We start from the raw sequence: 21,620 nt of genomic DNA on the forward strand, positions 1-21,620 counted from the left end.
TGAAATAGGAAGATCGCAGGTTTGAGGACAGCTTCAGCAAGTAGTAAGACTCTCATCAACCTAGTAAGACTCTGTTTTAAAATAAAAATAAAATAGCACTGGGGTATAAGTCAGAGGTAGAATGCCCCTGGGTTCAATCTCTAGTACTACACACACACACACACACACACACACACACACACACACGTTCAATCATTGCAGAAATGTCTCATATGTATACAACACACACATACATACAACCTACAGATAGCTGCATCTGCATCTGCACAGACACACTTATATATAACTAAACTGTACACATTCCAAATGTAGAGTTCACATGCATAATCATATACAAAATCCTTCCTAAGTTTTTACAACTCAGCCCCCTAATTTTCCCTATTTAGGTCATCTCTAAGTCTCTGGGAGAATGGAAATGACAAGTTGAGCTAGCACGGTTGTCGTGTGCTCTAGAAGGCAAGGTCTGGGATGAGATAGGCTTTCAGTCAGAATTACTTACTGTATACACAATTCTGTGCATTTCTATCTCTGATATGTTTATATATGTATATGTTTTATATACATGTACATGTAGACATATACACATGTATATCTCACCTTTATTCATGGAGAGGTGTATCCTCACCTATGAAGATACACATACCGAGGCTCTTATTTGGGGCTGTGGTGACATTTTTCTCACTAGCTTCCTTCCTGGGTCAGGCCATTCAGGTCATTCATTGTATTTGAAAGTCAATAAGTACTAATTGTATCCTGGCACAACTCTAAGTGCAGAGATGAAACAGCTAACAAGTCATTTAGGTCTCTTTTATAGAGTATGGAGGGTTGGGAAAGATTAGTAATGTTGATAAATAAGAAAGCAATACAATTTCATAACAGGAGTCGGTGAAAAAGTTAAAGACCTTCCTTTTTACCTTCTTCACATCTCTATTCCCCTCTCCCCCCATCTCTCTCTCTCTCCTTTTTGGTACTAATTCAACCTCAAAGCTAAAGTATAGGTCCTTTTTATTTTGAAATAGGATCTTGCTAAATTGCTGAGGCTGGCCTTAAACCTGCAATCCTTCTGCTTAGCCTCCTAAGTACTGGGATTACAAACATGCGTACATGCAGCCCCTATTTATCATATCTCTCTCTCTCTCCCTTTTTTTTTTTTTTTTTTTGGTGGTACTGGGGTTCCTGGAAACCCTTCTACCTCCGGGCTACACTCCCAGACCTATTTTTTATATTTTTATTTGGAAACAGGATCTCTTAAACCAGCGTGGCTGGCTTTGAACCTGCGCGATCCTCCTGTCTCCGCCTTCCAAGCACGGGGATTACAAGCATGCGCCACCACGCCCAGCTATTTATCATCTCTTAAAGACCCACCAATGTCCCCATCCTCATCCTCCTCCTGTGGAAACATTGATCCCACCTCTACTTCCATCATAACACATTATTGCATTTATTTATTTACCTGTCTTATTTTTCCATCTAGACTTTAATTCTGTTTGGAGTAGAGGTCGAACATGTTTTTTAAATGATTTTGTAGTTGTGATTCTTGGCATCTAGTCAGTTTTTGACCGTTGTAACCCCCAAGACACAACATATAACATATGCAATAAATGCCAGTTAGCCAAAGGAATTTGTTGAAGGAGAGAGGAACCCTAGCATTGGGTTAGTGCCGAGCTACTACGGCACAACTTAAAGTTGAATAGGAATGGCTACAAGGCTGTGATGCCAATCTTCCACAGAGGCTTTAGGATAATCTCTGCAGAGCTGCATTCTACTGTTTTCATTCTAGAGTTCTTGCCCAGAGTGCTATTTTTCAAAATTATTATTGCAACTTGGGATTCACACTGCTAAAGTGATTCCAGAAGTGAACAGGTAGACTGAAGTATGAGTTGAGGCAAGCTCACAGGCACTGAAGAAAGATCTTATATTTCTCAGAACCCAGATAGCTTGCTTCCCGAGAGAATTAGAGCAGTGGATTGTTTTACTGAAACAACAACACAGCACTAAAGAACAACTGACTGAATAATTTGAGGACAGTTGGTGGCACCAGAGATTCCAGTCTTCAAAAGCACACTGGCCTCACAATGGCTTTGGGCCATCTACCCCAGGTATCTAACCTGCCTAGGTCTTTATCTAATGCCTCCTGGATTTTACCAGTCTCAAGCAAGACAGAGGAAAGCCTTTGACCTTTCGATAATAAAGAGCTTCCTAAGGCCATGTGGCAGTCTATAGGATGACAGTGGACATTGTCCAGGCCGGACAGCAAACCCACAGTGCTGATAGTTTTGAACATTAATGAGAAAATGCCCTATATGATTGCCAAAGCAGTTTATAGCAGAATTATCCTAAAAGCTTCTTTTAGGAATTAGATCCCAGACTTGGGTTTTATTGAATTATATCTAAAAATGTTACTTATCAGACCAGCCAAATTTACAGTTCTGATATGCTCTCCTCCACTCCCCAGTGATTTTTCTCAAGCACAAATAGTTCTAGGAATGTGGGTGAGCTCCTGAATCTTTCTTCTATCTTCAAAGACAGAATTCAACAGAGCATAGAAAACTCACAAATCAAATGAAGTACATAAGAAGCCTGAGGTCTTCTGTAAAGTACCAAAGCACATCCACTTGCTTGTGGCCATAGACTTATTTTTGGGGTAACCATAGGAAGAGAGTAGTAGCAAAAATTATTAAGTAGCAAAATCATTTTCCATTTTTATTTTTCTAATGCAAACTCTGAGCCAGAAAGATGCTAAATTAGCAAAACTCAGGCAGAAAAAATAATGTTAGAGAAAAAGCAACATATTTTTCTGAATTCTATAGTAGCTTCTTTATTAAAAACCAAAAAATTAAAAATATTAATAAATGTATAAATTTGGATTAATACAGAACACATTTTATTCTCTTATGATACTATTTATGCTAAAATTTAACTACTACTTATTAGGCACATACCATGTGTCAACCAATATATGAAAATGTTTCATGTAATTTTCTAATTTCATTTTCCCAACAACATTATAAGTCTCATGTTCACAAATAGGGAAACCAAGGTTCAGAAATGTTAAGTAATTGGCACAGTCTTGTAGGTAGTAAATAGAAGAGTCAGGATTGGAAACCTGCAAATGTGCGTGATTTTAAAATCTGCATTTTTAATATGTAAATTGCCCTTAGAAATGAAACCCAAAGATTAAACACCACCTCATTTAAAAAAAAAATCAAGGATAAGACCGACGCTGTGGTCTAGTGCTAAACTACATGGAAAGTTGTTTTTTTTTTTTTTTTTAACCATTAGCTCATAGTAACAGTTTTTAAAGATTTAATTTAATACATTTAACTTATTTAATTTAATTTGCATAACCAAGTCTAAACTCATTTTTTATTAATGCAGTCTGCTAAATGCAAACAGGTCCCATTGGCCTTGCTAATGCTATTACAGTTTTTAAGTCCAGAATGACAGCTCGGGGTGGGATGCTGAGAGTTCAGAGACACATTGTGCTCAGCCCAGGAGAGGAGGGATCTGGAGGGTCACGTAGCAGGTGCCGTGGCAGAGAACGAAAAAGCTGCACACTGTCGACATTAAATGAGGTTTTACTAGAGCAAATGACCTTTAGGAGAAAGGGCAGATGGAAAGAGATACCAATTCAGGGCCTGAAACAGAGGATGTGTTATAGTAAGTGTGTCACTTATCTAACAGCCATCACCAAATAACTGAAGTTATTTCCTCTAAAGTCATTCAGCCTAAGCGTGCTAAACTCCTCTTACCATATTTGGGTGTTATTCAATTCGTTCTAAGGGAATGATCACCTCGGTGATTGCCGGTAAATCCTGTTGTACCGTCCACCTATCACATTACTTATTTTGCACAGAGATGATTGTAGTTTCATGTCACTATTTAAGATAACCACAATCACAGTTCAGTACAATTACCTAGATAGATCTCATGGTGTGACATCCCGCATCCACCCATTGAGATAAACTATCTTTTGTCGGTTTCCAAATCACTGGCTTTATAGTGCTTCCCACTTCTTAAATTAGGTGGGTAAGATAGAGAAAAGGGTGAAGTAGAGGAAAACAAATCTAATAATTCAGATCTGGCTCTTTAGTAATTGATTCACTTAATGCAGCTTTTCCCTGTCATTGGAGGCATATTGCCTTTCGTGGTCTGGTTTTGTGGGAGGGGGAGGTAGTATTTGGTTCTCTGTGCCTGAAATGTTTCCTTTGCAAATGGGGGCGCAGCACAAACAGAGCTGGGAGTGCAGTCACTGGACACCGGGTTTCTCTTTGGTTACCTTGTAATTTCTGGTTGTACTCGGTCCTGTCAGACTGGCTCCTCCTCAAGGTACCCGAGTGGTCCCCAGAACCACCGCTGCTCTCAACCACAGTGTCAGTCTTCCGTCTCTCCAGCATGTACAGTCTGGGCCTCAAGAAGGTCAGATTCTTTTTCTTAGTGCCCATGTTTTCCTTCCCAGTGGTTTCTCTGGGCTCCATCACAGGAGGCAAAGACGCGCTTTCAGAAGTGTGCAGGCAGCGGCTGGTCGCTGAAATGCCTCAAGGTGAGGGTTACAGCCACCAGAGCAAGGAGTTTAAGTGCCCCCTTCCAAGGAACCGCCTCACGCCAGGGTTACCTGGCCCTGACTGCCACCTCTGCGGAGTCCCAGAGCTCCACCCCTATGAGGTCATTCTTTTTTATGCCTAGAATCCAACAGGGGAAGCTGCCACCTGTTACCTGAGAGACCTGCGGCACAGGGCTAGGCAAAGCAGGGACGGCCTGTCACATGCTACTGAAGCAAACAGAAATCCCATTGTGTGGGGCAAGGGCTGGGGGCGGGGAGGACCAAAGGCGGAGAGGCTGTGAGGAAGGGAAGTGCATATTAGCATAACCTGCGGCTTAGAAGTTTCCTGGGTGCCCTGGGTGTGTCCCGTGCGCTGGGGACACGGTATTGAGGTCTGCTGCCCAGAGGGAGGCTGAAGCTCCCCTGTAGCTTCTGATTAGGGTCACTCACCACCACCCTGGGGTCTGCTCACTTCTGAGAATTTGCATTAGCTTCGCAAGAATGAGCATGGAATCCTTGGTGATTTTGACCTGGAACACTCCCAAGTAATGCTTCAGCATTTAAACTTTATTCGGAGGTTATTTACTAAACACTTACTTGCCAAACCCTGATCTGACTTCCTGAGAAAATATTCATATTTGAGAGTGGACTGGCAGCAGCTGAGTGGGGCTGAGCAGAAGGGACAGTCCAGAGAGACCTAGAAACATTTTCATTTCTTTTTCTCCTACTTTCTGGACTGGACTGAATCTGTCTTCTCTAAGCCCCAACCCTGGTCTTCGATGTCTGCGTCAGGTTTGATTTCTTGAAGATCTTTTCCTGTGTCTTTCACAGGAGTGCCAGTAAAGAGGCAGCTTTCCACGGGAAAATAAGAAATGTCTGAACTGAGGAGGCCCGTAGAAAGCGGAAAGCCTGGGGCACGGCTGAGAGGGAGAAAGCAAATGGTGATGGGTCTTTTGTTAATTTTCAAAAATTTTTTTCCTTGTATTTACTGAGATCTCTCAAGGGGGAAATTCTCATAGCTCTGGGAATGCTGAGTGTTTTGTATGTGCTTGTGAAGGAAAAGACCCTACAAAGGAACATACTCTCTTCTGTTATAAAGGGACCACCAAGATTTAGCTCTGGACTGCCCATTCTAAATCTTGCTCGAGCCGTTAGGCAAGATTTATAAATAAGGAAAAAAAGATCAAAACCATTTTCCCAACTCAGGATGTGTGGGCTGAATGCAATTTGCATAATTATCTTAAAAGATAAATGATACATCTCTACTCACTATAGAGACATTTATATATAGCTTGGCATATTGAATGGCTTTTATTTAATATAATTGATGGTCTTTTTTTTTTAACAGGCTCTCCCAAGTACATTTACTAAATACTTTTAAAGGCATATTCATCTCTGAGATGTAAAAAAAGCTTTTTAAATTTATGCTGAAAATGTCTCAAATATTTTGTAAAATTACATATATATTTATATCTATATCTATATCTATATATCTCTATATATGTGAACTTTTGCCATTATCAGATGTACATATGTATACCTGGTAACCGTATATATGTGCATATATGTGTGTGTGTATCTACACATGCATTTCCATACAAACCCGGAAATGACCAAAGTTATACTATTTAGATATGGTGCAATAAAAAAATTGTGCAATTAAAACAAGACTTTAGAGGAATAGAAGGTCCGAGGATGCACGCTCAGAAATTTGTCAGTGTCCCATAAAAAACAGATAGAAACCATTTACCATAGTTTTATGCATAATAAATTTTTAAGAAATGCACAAATGCTATAATAAATATGACCCTTTATCTGAAAAGGACCTGGCATTTGCTTGTAGAAGTACACTCAGAAAGATTGCAGTTTATGAGTTATTATGAAATGGTGGAAGATGCATTGTTTGTGAGGCCACTGGAAGTCTTCCAAAAAAGACATGCATGTGTGAGATTTGTGTATTCCTATGCGATCAGGTTATCTGGATATACTTTTCTACATTCACCTAGTGTTTTGAATGGACAAATTTGTACACAAGCAAAATTGAAATTGTGCTATGTTCAAACTTCTCCCTAATATCTCAACTATATTGAAATAAACTTGTATTTTTAAAAAGATCATTATAGCAGCACTTATTCTAGTAGCTTTATCCTATTTTTCAATTTTACTAATTTTAAAGATACATAGCATAGCTACTATGAATTCAGTGGTAAATGTTTTATTTATTCAAAATATTTTCTATGTAAACTTAAAAATAGTACATAAATCCTTTCAAAAACCAGCTTTTATTCAATGAACAGGGCAGACACTTAAGTTTATTGCTCTATTTCTACTACCTTCTGCCCCCATGTCTTCTTTGACCGCAGAATCTTTATTTTGTTCAAGGCAGCAATTGAGTGGGCCAATCAATGCTAATTTTGTTTCCTCTTTTTCCAGCAGTCCTCTAGCAGAGGGTGACCATGTAAACAACTAAGTCATGGCTAATGGGACCTCGGTGTAAGGGTGTAAGCGGCTAGAATGAGGGATGGGGTATTGATTCTGGGAAAGCCTGTGTTCTCTAATAAAGGGGACATTCCGCCTAGCCCCTTTCTCCAGACTTGACCATAGATGTAATGCGAGGAGCAGTCACGTTCTGTGTCTATGAGAAAATGCAGAGACCCATAGGCTACTGAACTACTAAACCAACACCAGCAGCCATCCACCTACAGAATTCTTTTTATTAGGGTGAAATAAACTTCTCCTTAAATTATTGTTAGGCATTCTTGTTGTAAACACATTAAAAACATAGTACTTAATATATATGTAGATGCAGAGTTCTTTTTTTTTTATTGACGTTTCTCGAGCCAGTGTGTTTAGAGTCTTAAGCATAAAGCATGACTTAGTTTTGCTGGGAATGAAACTGGGCATCTTGCTGGAGTATCAGAAAAGTGGGAGGAGCAAGACCTTTAATCCATCTAGGATTTAAGTTTTTCTGCAAAAGTACAAAAGCATTTTAACACAAGGAGTTTTTATAACTTAAACAAAATATTGGTATTAAGTAGCTGCTGGGTTTTTTTGCGATACTGAAGATGTAATTCAGGGGCATTGTGACTTAAAGTGACATCCTCAGCCCTATTTTTTATTTCTTATTTTGAAACAGGGTCTCACTGAGTTGCAAAGTCCCTCACTAAGTATCTGAGGCTGGCTGTGAACCCGGATTCTCCTGTCCCAGCTTCCCAAATGTTGGGATTACAAGCATGCACCACCATACCTGGCTTAAAATATTGGTATTAAGACATTTATTTATTTATTTATTTATTTATTTATGGCATTGAACCCCAAAACATTCTACCTCCTAGCTTGATTCCCAGCCCTATTTTACTTTTTATTTTGAAACAGGGTATCACTAAATCACTGAGGGTCTTGCTAAATCGCTGAGGTTATCCTCAAACCTGAAGTCCTCCTGTCTTAGCTTCCCAAATACTGGGATTAAAGGCATGTGCTCCTGGTGTTATTAAGACTCTAAATGGAATTTATTTGGAAAAAAAGAACAAGCAGTTCCTTGTTCATTACTAGAAAAAGCACAGGAAAGTGAATCCAAGATCAGTTTTAATCCTAAAACATAAATCAAGCCAGATATGGTAATACATAGCAGTAATCCTAGTATTTGGGAGGCTGATAAAGGAGAATAGCAGGTTTGAGGACAGCCTCAGCAATGTAGTAAGAATCAGCAACCTAGCAAGATTCTGTTTCAAAACAAAAAATAAAAAAGGGCTGAGCGCATAGGTTGGAGGCAAAGCACCCCATATCCCCAGTACTAAGAAAGGACATAAATCAGCTCCATGACATTACAACTGTCATAATCTTTTTAGGTCTCAACTTCATCAACTGTAAAATATAAAGGAGAGTTAGTCATTAGTGCTATTCACCCAATATGTCTGGTTTTCTATTTAGGCATATGGGAGTACTATAATGTCCTGTACCCTTTCAGTTTATCACTGCCCATGGTTTGGCCAAAGAAATTGATTGAAAGTGCTATATGTCACTTCTGGGTAGTGTTAAGTGTATAGCGTTTGTTTTTTTTTGTTGTTGTTGTTTTGTTTTGTTTTGTTTTGTTTTTCTATGGCTTTCTTTTCTTCATCCATGATTCCAGACAATGGCTGCCCCATTAAGATGGGGCCCCCAGCCACTACAAAATACCATATCATTTCTGCATGAAAGAATCCTTTGTGACTTTAAACTACTGCTATTTGGGGATTTTTTGTGTCCTTGAGATTGAACCCTGAGGCATTCTATCTCCAAGGTATACCCAACACAATTTATTTCTAATTTGGAAACAGGGAGAGTTGCACTATGCAGAGGGCCTCACTAAGTAGCTGAGGTGGATTATAATCATGTACCACCACACTCAGCTTATTTGGTTCTTTTTTATTACTGCAGTATAACCATTTTTTTTTATTACTACAGTATAGCCAGACTATACTCATTCATGCAGGATATAGGTTCAATGATACATAAATCATTTTTAGGGCTAGAATTATGTGATTTCAAGATTCTAAAACCTACTCTACTACTAGACTCTACAACTCCTAATTCCAAAACAGAAAAAGAATACCTTGAATAATGTTCTGAATAAATTAGAGGATGGAAAGAGTCAAAGTGAGGATACTATTATAAACATCTTAGCAAGAAAAGTTTGGATAAAAATAGTGGTGGTAGGGATAGAGAAAGTTGGTGAATTTGAAATACATTATTGTAACAGTTGACTGACAGAATCTGTAGCTGGCTTTATTGAGGTGGATAAGCAAAGAGAGAAATGAAAGGTGAATTGCGGATTTTAAGACTGAAGAGCAGGAGAACTTGAGTGTTCTAAGTTAACATAAGAATAGAGGACAAGAGAAATTCAGTCTAGATACAAAAGGTTAGATGTATGTAAGATCTACAAGGGAATTTTCAGGCTGGCTTAGATGTGCAAATTTGGAGTCACTATATAGATTTTAGATTTTAAAAACCAAGAGTCATTAGATTATGCTATGATTTAAAGTCAGAGATTGAAGGGATCACTGAGGAAGAAAATATATCTAGAAGAGAAGGGCCAAAATCAAACTATGAAGATTTATCAGGTTAGGGGTGGGCTATTAGAGGAAAATTCAGCAAAGAAAAGAGAGAACAATTACTGAGATAGAAGAAAGGCTGCAGGATAGGGCTTCAAAGAAGTTTAGATGTAAGGTTTTCTAAGAGGAAGAGTAAGTCAGCCTGCCAATGTCCAAATAAAATAAAATTCTTTTATTTTGGCACAATGTTGACCATCTATGTACTTTTCAAAGGGGGGTCAGGAAAGTGGTAGATTTTTTTTTGTGTGTATGTGGTACTGGGCTTCCTGGAAGCCCTCTACCTCTGGGCTACACTCCCAGACCTATTTTATATTTTTATTTGGAAACAGGGTCTCTTAAGCCAGCACGGTTGGCTTCAACCCTGTTCAATCCGCCTGTCTCCGCCTCCCAAGCGCGGGGATTACAAGCGTGCACCACCACGCCTGGCAAAGTGGTAGATTTGGAGGCCAGAATTAAAGGGATTCCAGGAAAGAAGGTAGGACTGTTGGAACCCGTGAGAATGACACCTAAGAAATGTGCAATTATTTATTATTATTGAACAATTACCATGTGTAAGGATTATACCTAGGTAGAAAAGTGAGGAAGGTAGATTAAGATTTATGTTTCAGGTATAGAAACAGTTTTGGAGAGGTTATGTAATATTCCTTTGATCATGCAGCTAGTAAATAATAGAGTAAGGCCCATCTTGCAGGAAAACCTGTAGCCTCTGCCACTCAGCTCAGTGTAAATGGCCTGACAGAGAATGTACAACGAACATTCCTTTATTTTCTTCACTCAAGGCATCTAGGAACAATTCCTCATTACCTTTCTTTATTTGCAGTTAGTCCAAATAATCTGAAATTTTGTCAATCGTCTCCAGTTATATTTATGCATTGAGGATTCCTGTGAAAATTCTGTCTCTGTATCTCTGCTCCAATTCATCTTGCCCAAAGCCTCTTGAGTTTGCATAAATCAGATCATATCATTCTTCAGATTTTAAAAGCTTGATGGACTGTTTCCTATTGCATACAGAAAGAAACCCAGGTATTCTTTAGGCCTCAACCAGGCTTTCCAATTTGGTTTCTTTCTTTTCTTTCTTTTCTTTTTCTTTTTTTTTTCAGTACTGGGGATGGAACCCAGGGACATTCTACCTTCGAGCTAAATCCCTAACCCTATTTTTTTATTCTTTACTTTGAAGCAGGGTCTCACTAAGCTTCAGTGGGCCTCACTAGGTAGCTGAGGCTGTCCACAAACCACCATCCTCCTGTCTCAGCCTCCCAAATGCTGGGATTACAAGCATGCACCACCACACCTGGCTTAATTTCTAGTTACTTACTCTTCTAGTTATTGATTACCAAATAACAGATCATTCCCCAAAACATAGTTGTGTGAAATAATAATATCTAGTATTTGCATACACAGTTTCTGTGGGTCAGGAACCTAAGAAAGGCTCAGTCCACTAAATTGTTCTGAGGTCTTTTACTAAGTTGTTGGCAAGTACTGGCTAGAACAGCAATAGGTTGAGGTGGGGCTTCTTCGGGCCTCTCTCTTTTTGATCTCTCTGTGGGACCTAGTTTGGGCTTTTTGCATAGCAGAGAAGCTTAAGGGAAGTCAAACACTTTTATGGTAGCTCCAAAGAGAGTGTCCCATGAGAACCAGGCAGAAACTGAACCCTGTCTGATGATCTACCCTATGAAGCCACCAATTGTTACTTCTACCATGGTTTCAGAGTCACACAGAATCTGGAGGAGGGAACATCAAAGCTACCTTGTCAATGGGAGGAGTATCAAAATCACATTATAAACAGATCTTGTGGAATAAGAGAAAGTTACTGTGGTTATCTTTGGAAAATGCATTCTGAGACCTACCCCTTACATACTCTGTACTGTTCCCTGTTAGGACTGATTTTGTTCAAGTTATTTATCATAAATACAATCATTTTCCCTGTCTTGGTGAAGTCCTACCACCCTTCAAGACCCAGTTTAAATGTCTCCTCCTCAGTGACATTTTCCTCCTGTTTCCTGAGAACAATCACTTTCTCTTCCTCTGAAATCACTTATCAGCATGCTTCTTTCAAGCAGAGCATGATGATACACATCTGTAATCCCAGTGCTTGGGAGGCTGAGAAAAGAGGATCACAGGAATGAAGCCCTTAGCAATTTAGTGAGAGCCTGTTTCAAAATAAAAATAAAGCCAGGCGTGGTGGCACATGCTTGTAATCCCAGCATTCGGGAGGCTGAGACCCGGAGGATCGCAGTTAGCAGACAGCCTCAGCTACTTATTGAGGCCCTCTGCAACTCAGTGAGACCTGGTTTCAAAATAAAAAAAAATAAAAATAAAAAGGGCTGAAGGAGGTTATCTCAGAGGTTATATATATATATATATATATATATATATATATATATATATATATACTTTGTTTTTAATAGAAGAAGCTCTGTATGTATATTCTGTGACTATAAATATAAATAATGCCCCTTACAAGCCATCCTCTTGCTCTACTCTCCCCACTCCCGCCCTGGGCGGAAGCATAGATTGTAACCCTGGCTGGCTCTGAAACAGGCCTGCGGTGAGAATTCAGGCCTGCCCCATCTCTCCTCCCGCCTTTGTGGAGGGGTGCTGCTCTCGTCCTCCTCCGCTTCCCCTTCCTTGTCGCACCATGGCCTCCTGAACCTTGGCCTCCTGACATTCTAATGACCCTTCCTTGCTCTGGCCAGAAGCTCTCAGGCGAGGCTGAACAGTCTGGCCGTCTCCGGTGTTTGCGGAACGCTTTCCTTCACTCTCTCCAGCCGGGAAGTGAGCTTTGGGTGCCGGGCTTGGCACTCAGCTAGGCCTGCCAGCGCTCCAAGTCCCCGGCGGGTACACCAGGAGAAGGCGGCATGGAGACCCCGGTGAGCACTCAGGGCCCCTCTGGTTTGTTTCCTTCTGCGGGCTTGCTTTGCGTTTAGATGTTGAAGAGCCGTGCACCGCGCTCTAGCTAGGTCACCCCAGTCACGGGGTCTAGTGTGGAGTCTCACAACCAGAACCAGAAAACCTGGCTTTGGTCTCGCTGCTGCTGCTTTTCAGAGGCTCAGCAAGTGCCAAGAAGGACCCAAAGGACACAGAGACCTAAGATCGCGGGTTCCGCCTCCTGGCACAGGGCCGCCTTCCCCCTTCCTGTTCAGGACCACTAAACGCTGACATGTGGGTGCATACCAGAATAAAGGCAATTCATGGTGCTTTGGGAAAGAAAAAAAAAAAAAACTCTAAAAGCGATTTGCCTTTGAAGTACTGGGACTAGCAATGTGAGATCGAAAAATGGTGGTGGTTGTTGGGGACCAGGCATGGCAGCTGAAGATCATGTTGCCCCTCACCAATTGATGGGTAGAGGCTTAGCAGCAAGCTGCGGACTTTTTTCCTTCTGTATTAGTACCCTCTTTCCTGGAAAGGGAAAGTATAGATGTGGAAACAAAAGAGAAAATGGAGAATATGACTTTCTCAAAGATGAGGTCATTAATGCATTTGTGAGATGATCCGAAAGTCAGCTAGGAAAACTCCCGCCTCAACCATAAATTGTTCATAGCGGCCTCACAATCTCGCAGCTGTGTTTTTATATCCACCGATGTGCTTCCTGAAAGCAACAATTTCTGTTAATGCACTGACCAAGCAGCAGCATAATAACCCTGTCAGCAAACAATGGATGGGAGCTGAGGGCTGGAAGGAGGGAAACCTTCTAATGTTTTTATCCTCTTGACTGAAGTAATCTTAGCAATGACATATGATCGTAGTTGGGCTTTTGTCTCAGCTGTAATGAATCATCCATTACAAGATTTTCAAGGTTGTTGGGGAAAAATTCATCTTGGGAAGAGGAAGCTTCTCTTTAAAGTACATGGAATGGCCTAGCTCTGAGGAAAAACAGCCACATAAGCAAGAAAAAATTGCCACTGGAATCTTTGAAAACTATCTATTTAATAATGCCAGGGTCTAAGTCGGATCATTGGATTCAATCTCCAATTGTATATAATCTTCCAGAATTCATCTAACATTTGCTTGGCACAATAGCCATTTGACCCAAAAAAAGGTGCTGGAGATGATCTCTACTCATTCTCTAGGAAGAATTTAGAACTTTTTTTGTCTGCCTCCCTCTCTGATTTCTCCCATCTTTATTTTTTAAAATGTGTACCTAATTGATATTATTCAACTTCTAACTATGAAATAGAACTATAGGTAGTTTTATTTTGGTTGTAAGCAGCCAGCTTCCTATTTTTTTCTTTATTTATTGTAAGCATGACTAATTTAGAAACACTTATTAAAGAAAATTTGATATTATGGTTGAGCATTTATTTATTTATTTATTTATTTATGGGTCTGGGGATGGAACCCAGGGGCATTTGACCTCCGAGCTACACCCCCTGCCCTATTTTTATTCTTTATTTTGAAACAGGGTCTCACTAAGTTGCGGAGGGCCTCACTAAGTAGCTGAGGCTGTCCGCGAACCGCAATCCTCCGGTCTCAGCCTCCCAAATGCTGGGATTACAAGTGTGCGCCACCACGCCCGGCTTAATGGTTGAACATTTAAATGTGTGTATCATAGTGCCATGTTTTATATGCAAGATTAAATGCAGCAGACTCATAAAATATGGCCATCAAATGATCCTGGAGACTGAAGTTAAGTAAGTGATACTTCATTCTTCTGCTTCTTAGGCATTTCCTTTTTCACTCTACTTGGTTTTCACCAGTGCAGAAGCCTGTTTGTTGTGAGAGCTCACTATATTGACTCCAAGTAGGTGCTGGTGCTTTTTTGGGTTAGAAGGGAAGTTACACTTTGGAGCAGTAGTTGCAGATGACGAGGAGAAAAAACATATTTTTAGTAAATGCAGAAAGGACTCATGTAAATCACTTAAGCTGAGAAACATTTTTCACAGCTTGAGTGACTTTGAAAAACATATTTTCTACTGAACTAATCATAGACGTTAGCTTCATTAATTCTGAGATTTCCCTATGAATCATCCAATTCCTCTCTTGGTGTGGGATAAATCATTTAGTCTCTATGACTCAGTTTCTTTGCCTTTCAAAGCTGAGCTTCAGATTGATCTCGGCATTTTGTAGAGCTGTACTGCTACTCCTTTAGAGAATAGTATTAAATTCAAAATTATAGTATCCATGGCAACCATAACTAGGTCAGTGTGCACTTAGAGGAACAACATTGGAAAATCTGTATCCTTTTCCAACCGTCCTGTGTCTGCAAAGCCTTGTTAGGCTGCTGAAAGTAGCTTTGCAAGAAAAGGGCCTAGCAACATTCAAGAGAGAGTTATTTTCTTATTCATTTGTGATTCACGCACTTGTAAAACTTTATGCAAATTAGATAATGCATATGTGATTTTACTTCACCCAACCAATATGAATATTTGAATAATGGCTAGCAGTGAAGAAAAGTATTTTAAAAAAATATTTTGATCAATGTCTAATAAAATTAATACCCAAATAATTCTATGGAAAGAATTGAAGTGGCATGGAGATATCTTTTTACTTTGGTTACAGATAATTTTTTTCCTCAATGGTGCTGCTTTTGTATTATTTTTTACTGTCTTTTCTCATTTTTCTTATTGTTTCTTACTGTTTTCTTTGTTCCCTTTCACTCATCACTCAAATATCTTAATCTAATAGTATATGTTACACGATCTACTTTTCCTAAAATCAATTATATTTATGTAAATGTAATTTTACATATATAAATACTCAGATGGATACAAATATGGACAGGAGGGAATTTTTTATCTTAAACATTTCTTGTTTTATATTTTTAAGTATGCTAGCAGTTATTCTCCTTTAAGTCACACAGTCCAAATATTATTCCTTTTCCAAATTGGTAGGTAGAACAATGGCATTAATATTAACCGCCATTTACTGAGCGCCTACTTTGCAACATAACATTTGCATATTCTGAAAATTATGTGAGCAATCATGGGAGGCAAACATTATCATTCATGTTTTACAGGTTGAGAAATCACAGAAGGAAATAAGTTCACTCTAGATTATGTGATAGAGAGCATAAATGAAATTCTAACCCAGGTATATCAAGCTTGAAAACCTCTACCTTCTCCATCAAAGAATATTTTCTTCATTAAAAAAAAGACACTTACACCTTACCTTTCTGTGGTCTCTGAGTAATTGGTCCCCAGAGAAAATAATGCCTGATTATCAGAGCAAAGGACTGTTGAACTAGATTTTCTGCTTTAACCTACATTTTTAGCATCTTAAAAACCTGAAATTCAAAAAGTGCAAGCACTTGTAAGATCATCCAGTTTGTTAGTTGTCAGCCTAGAACTAGAAACTTCCTTGTTGCCTGAACTGTTCTCCCCTTGCTACAGAGCACTGTTAATCTAGAAAGTAATTTTTCATTTAATTCAAAGTTGCAAGCTGTGGCATAGTTTGGCCAGACTCTTGAAGGCAAGGAGCTCATTCGCAGGAATTCTTTGCTCAACCATTTTCTTCTTTTCCTTGTGACAGTGCATATGTGAGTAGGAATAATCCAGAGCAACCAGAGATAAACTAAAAACAAATATGCCATTTGATTTTAAATGTGCTGAACTTTGTTCAAAAGTTACTAGTATAAACAATGCATAAACAAAATTGGGATATCATTGTGGTATGGGCTTATAAGACTGAGAATTGTAAAGAAATAAACCTTTTTTTTCTTTTAGAGCAAAAGTAGGTAGAGAAAATAGAAGAAAAGGTGAGACAATAATATATAAGATAGGAGAAACAGCTTGGATATTCTGAACTGAAACTGTGTTCACCCCAAAAGAGGAATTCCTGCAGGGAAATTCCATAAGCAGACTGTTAACAAGATGCTATTTAATCATGTCTTGGGAAAAAGATGGGATAGCAGCTCTAACCTACTGCCAAGGAAAGAAGCTGGATCTAAACAAATGGAATCTATACCCCTCAAGTTCCAAAGAATCTCAGAGAAACATTTAGTTTGTGCTTAAGGTGATGTATATGACTGTGTATGAATCCAGAAACATCAGAGAGGTGTGGGGTGCTCAAGGGGTTAGAAAGACAGGTGTAGCGATGTGTCATGATCTAGAAGTGTCACCAGAAAGCCATATGTGATTGTAACCTGTGACAAAGTGAATCAACACATATTTATAGACTTGAATCTTGGCACTTTTACTCATATTCATTTTTATTTTAGTGTAAAGAAATTACGTCATTTAAATAATTTGCTCTGAAGGTAAATCAAAGTGAAAAGAGAAGGCATCAAGTCAGGTAAAATAGTTACCCAGTGCCTACTCTTAGCCGTACACAGGCACACTCCTGTGCAGGTAATAGACAATCACTTTTCAAAATTCTGACCTCATTGTGGGTTGCTGGAATGACTTCAGCCAGCGAGTGTACAGCACAATAATCTGTATCTATGCTGACCTCTGAGACATTTGCCAAGTGCCGACATCTTAGTGGCGCTGCTCACATTTTTTTCAAAGATGTATAATCTGTCAAAAGCAAATTGGATCCAGACCATAACAAGATTTTGCTTCTCATCATTTTTCATAAATTAAATCTTATATGAGGGTCCAGACTTTATATTGTCCTTAAAAGTGTGCATTGGAAACATGCAATTACTAATATTATGCCTTACCTAGTCTCTTATCATTTTCTATCATCTTGTCCTTCATGCATCAGAAAGCACGTCTCTACCATCCTAAACTTCATCAAGATGTATGATTACAATGCACCAATAAAATAAAAATAGTAAAAAATAAAAAATAAAGCAAACAACCAAAGAGTTTCTCTGAAGCAGATGGATTCTTTGTTGTTTCTCTCACTAATAAACATCAATTCTCATAAAAATATAACAAAGTGATAAAAAATGAAGGATAATATACCTCATATTATTTAATTATACCCTATGCTTATTCTAGTACAGTTTAACACATTTTAAAATACTCGTGCTAAATGTTCTCTTTCTGGGTCTTTCTAGCCTATATCTATAAAAAGTCTGGAGATTTCCTAAAAATGTCATTCTGTCTATAATGTCCTCTATAAATGTCTTACAGAATAAAATTTTACATTTGACTATAATAAAGTTTATATATCTTAGTTGAAATTTTTAGTATTTCTTGATTTTAAAATCACCTATTTATTGAATATTGCTTGAGATAAATTAATTTCTGTAAAAATATAATTTTTACCCATTACATATTGAATTGTTATAGTTTCTTTTTAGGCAATATATTATGCATCTTTATTCTACTGTAACAAAATACCTGAGATAATTAACTTATAAAAAGAAAAAGTTTACTTACAGTTCTAGAGGTTCCAATCTATGAACAGACTGATATATTGCTTTTGGGCCTCTGGTAAGGATGCCAGATAGAAACAATAGGGAGCCTACAATGGAGCAAAACACTTATGTCGTGGCCATGTGGCAAAAGAAAAAAAAGGGGGGAAGGATTCCCTCCACTGTTTTCAAGGGCATACCCCCAGTGACCTCAGGACTTTCCACTATGCCACTCTTCCTAAAGGTTCCACCAGCTTCCAATAGCAGCATCCTGGGGCCAACTCTTTAGTGCATGGATCTTTGGGGGACACTCAGTATCCAAATGGTAACAGATAATAACTAATCTCTGTGCTTTCAGGGGACTTTGTAGACCCCCTATATACTGACTGTAGCCTTAGAAATAAAAGGTCTAGTTCAGCATAGTGGTTAACATATGACCAATTTACTGTTCTTGTAATTCTGAAGGTCATGACCTTTACTGGTCATTATGACATATCTCATGGTAGACCAAATGTCTTCAAATTTATGGCTAATAATCTGGATTTAAGTATCATCTTTGGCCTAGATTATTATACTAGCTTGCTAATTACTGTTTTTGCTTCTAGTCTGGGCCCTCATAATTCATTTTTCCCAGAATTGCTTAAATGATATATGAAAAATGTACATTTGATCTGGCCCCTGCTTAAATCTATTTGATCTGGCCCCTGCTTACATCTCCAATCGGATCCCATGACACTCTACTCTCAGATTTGTCTCAGTCCTATGCACCTTAATGAGCATTTACTTTTATTTATCCTGGATGGAACTTGTGCTCCTTGAACTTGAGCCCATATTCAACAATTCTGCCAAAGTCCCCAACCTAATTTATTTGAATATTGCTTCTCCCTCACCCTATTTTCTCTTTATTTACCATGAAAAACATGCCAGATATTCCAAATGTATCCCTAATCTTAACTTCTGTCTGTTCGGGTGGCAATGTAGCTAATTTCTTTGACTTTGGTTTCCAGTTCACAAATTTTTTCCTTGAGCATACCCCATTTGCTATTGAGCACATTCTTTGAGTTTTTGGTGACTATTTTATTTCTAAAAGAATAATTTTCACCTGTTTCAAATCTGCTAATCTTTTTAAAATGGCATATGTCTTAATCCATTTTATACCTATTAATTTAAACTTATTTTATTTTATTTTATTTTAACCTTTTCTATTATATAAAGTTCTTAAGTCCTTATAACATCTGTTGGCAGTCCATGACTTATTTCCTTATGCTTTTTTATGACACATATGTAATTGATCCTAAGCTTATTTTTAGCGAGGGAGTTTTCCTATAGAAAATCTAAGGTAATGATGTCTTTTGCTTTTTCTAGGGACCTTAAAGTATCACAATTTAAAAGCATTTTGTGTCATTTTCTCAGCGTAGAGGTTGGCAAACTTCATGTGGATTATCAATTTCAATTCTAAGCCCTTAAATTCATGTGAGCACAGGCCAGGAGAATTCAAAGGAGAGAAATTTTCCTCTTCACCTAGAGCCCAGGCCAATACATTCGTTACTTCACTAAACATTAAATAGGTTCCTACTACTTGTCTTCACTGTGCTAAGGACTAGGTAGATAGCAGTGAATTAAACAGGAAAAACATTAAATTCAACAGGAAAAGCTGTATTTTTGGGCTGGTGGGAAATTTTCTACCTCCTGATAGGAATCTCAGTGTTTTTTCCTGTTATGTTTATTGAAACCAAAGCCATCAAGAGCAGTAATATTTGCCTCTCCACTACCTTTTAGTTTGACCTTACTTCTTTAAAAGCCTTCCTCATTTTTGGTAAATGAAGTCTTGGCTGACTTTATTGTAAGCTCCTTTCTACATTTAAAAGTAACTGTGGCCGGGCATGGTGGCACGCGCTTGTAATCCCCGTGCTTAGGAGGCAGAGACAGGAGGATCGCGCAGGTTCGAAGCCAGTCACGTATGCTGGCTTAGGAGACCCTGTTTCCAAATAAAAATGTAAAAATAGGTCTGGGAGTGTAGCCCGGAGGTAGAAGGGCTTCCAGGAACCCCAGTACCACTCCCCCAAAATAAATAAATAAAATAAAAGTAACTGTGAAATATTTATTCATCCTTTCTATGTGTTTGGTGTTAGAGTTGCAGTCGTTCCTCTACCACATTGCAGAAAACAGATTTCCTCAGCAAGTCTCCTTTCTTTTCCTCAAACACACCAAATCACTTATGCCACAAGTGGAAGCTTATTTCATTCTCCTCAGAATCCCCTCTCTGAGGTGTTCACTTTTCTGGTTGTTTCCCATCTTTCAGGTTGTGCTCAGATACCCTCTCTTCATAGAAACTATACTGAACCACCTCCAGCACTCTAGCTTAGTCACTAATCTTTTTGTTTTATTTTACTTATAAACGTATTGCTATTTGGAATTATTGCATTTACCTTTTTTAATTTTTTATTGGTGCATTATATTCATACATCATATTGGGGTAAAAATCTTGGGTGGACATACATTTACACATCATCCATTTAGCCCCTACCCAATTCCCATTCCATTCCCTCCCCATCCCTCCTTCCCACACTTGGCTTAGTGGTTGACTTCGATATGTTTAAGTACATTGTGTGCTTTAGAGAATTTCCTTCTTCCCCCCTCCCATACCCTCCTTTAGGTTGTCTTGTTTGCTCCTCTATAGGATTTCCGTTTTCATCTAAAGTTTCTCCTTTGACCCATTTCTCCTTAGCTTTCACGTATTAGAGAAAGCATCCGATTTCTTATTTTTTGTGACTGACTAATCTCGCTTAGCATAATGTCCTCCAGTTCCATTCATTTCCCTGAAAATGACGCAACTGAGTGTTTTAAATGGCTGAGTAAAATTCCATTCTGTGCATATCCCACAGTTTTGTAATCCATTCATCTGCTAATGGACATCTTGGCTAGTTCCATAGTTTGGCCATGGTGAATTGTGCATCTATGAACATAGATACACATGCATTAGTTTGGTAGTTTGGTTTCCTTCCTTTTGGATAGATACCCAGAAGTGGTATTGCTGGATCAAATGGTAGATTTGTTCCCATTCTTCTGAGGATTCTCCATACTATTTTCCAAAGTGTTTGCACTAATCCCACAAACAATGTGTTTGTTGTTGTTGGTAGTGGTTTTTTTTTTTTTTTTTTTTTGTGGTACTGGGGGTGGAACCCAGAGGCTTTCTACCTCTGGGCTATTCCCCCAGACCTATTTTATATTTTATTTGGAAACAGGGCGTCACTAAGTTGCTTGAGAGCCTCACTCAGTAGCTGAGGTTGGCTTCGAACCTGTGCGATCCTCCTGTCTCAGCCTCCCAAGCGCGGGGATTACAAGCGTGTGCCATCACGCCCGGCTCCACCAACAATGTTTTAGAGTTCCCACTTCTCCACATCCTCAGCAGCATTTTTTGTTGTGTTTTGAATGATTGCCATTCTAGTTGGAGTTAGGTGAAATCTCAGGGTAGTTTTGATTTGCATCTCTCTAATTGCCAGTGATGTTGAGCATTTCTTCATGCATTTATTGGCCACTTGAATTCTTTCTTTCGTGGTTCGCGGACAGCCTCAGCTACTTAGTGGGGCCCTCTGCAACTCAGTGAGATACAGTTTCAAAATAAAGAATAAAAAAAAAATAGGGCAGAGGGTATAGCTCGGAGTTTTCAATTAAATTTAGAGGTTTTAAATATCGGTTAAAAGCTATTTATTTGGTCTTTTGGAAAAATTTGTCTTTTTCATTT

The 21,620-nt window shown here is 38.7% G+C and overlaps 1 protein-coding gene across 1 annotated transcript in view; it reads right to left on the minus strand.

The window, feature by feature from the left end:
• ARHGEF38 (Rho guanine nucleotide exchange factor 38) overlaps positions 1-4,478 on the minus strand; it is a gene marked incomplete at both ends in the record, with an annotated part of 165,444 nt that extends 160,966 nt beyond the window's left edge. The window contains one exon of the mRNA XM_080697901.1: positions 4,280-4,478. Coding sequence (XP_080554027.1) covers positions 4,280-4,478 — 199 coding nt within the window. The remainder of the gene's footprint in view (positions 1-4,279) is intronic.
• Positions 4,479-21,620: the final 17,142 nt, after the last annotated feature.

The sequence above is a fragment of the Muscardinus avellanarius genome, assembly GCF_963383645.1.
Source record: "Muscardinus avellanarius genome assembly, chromosome: 6".
In the NCBI taxonomy this organism is placed as follows: domain Eukaryota; kingdom Metazoa; phylum Chordata; class Mammalia; order Rodentia; family Gliridae; genus Muscardinus; species Muscardinus avellanarius.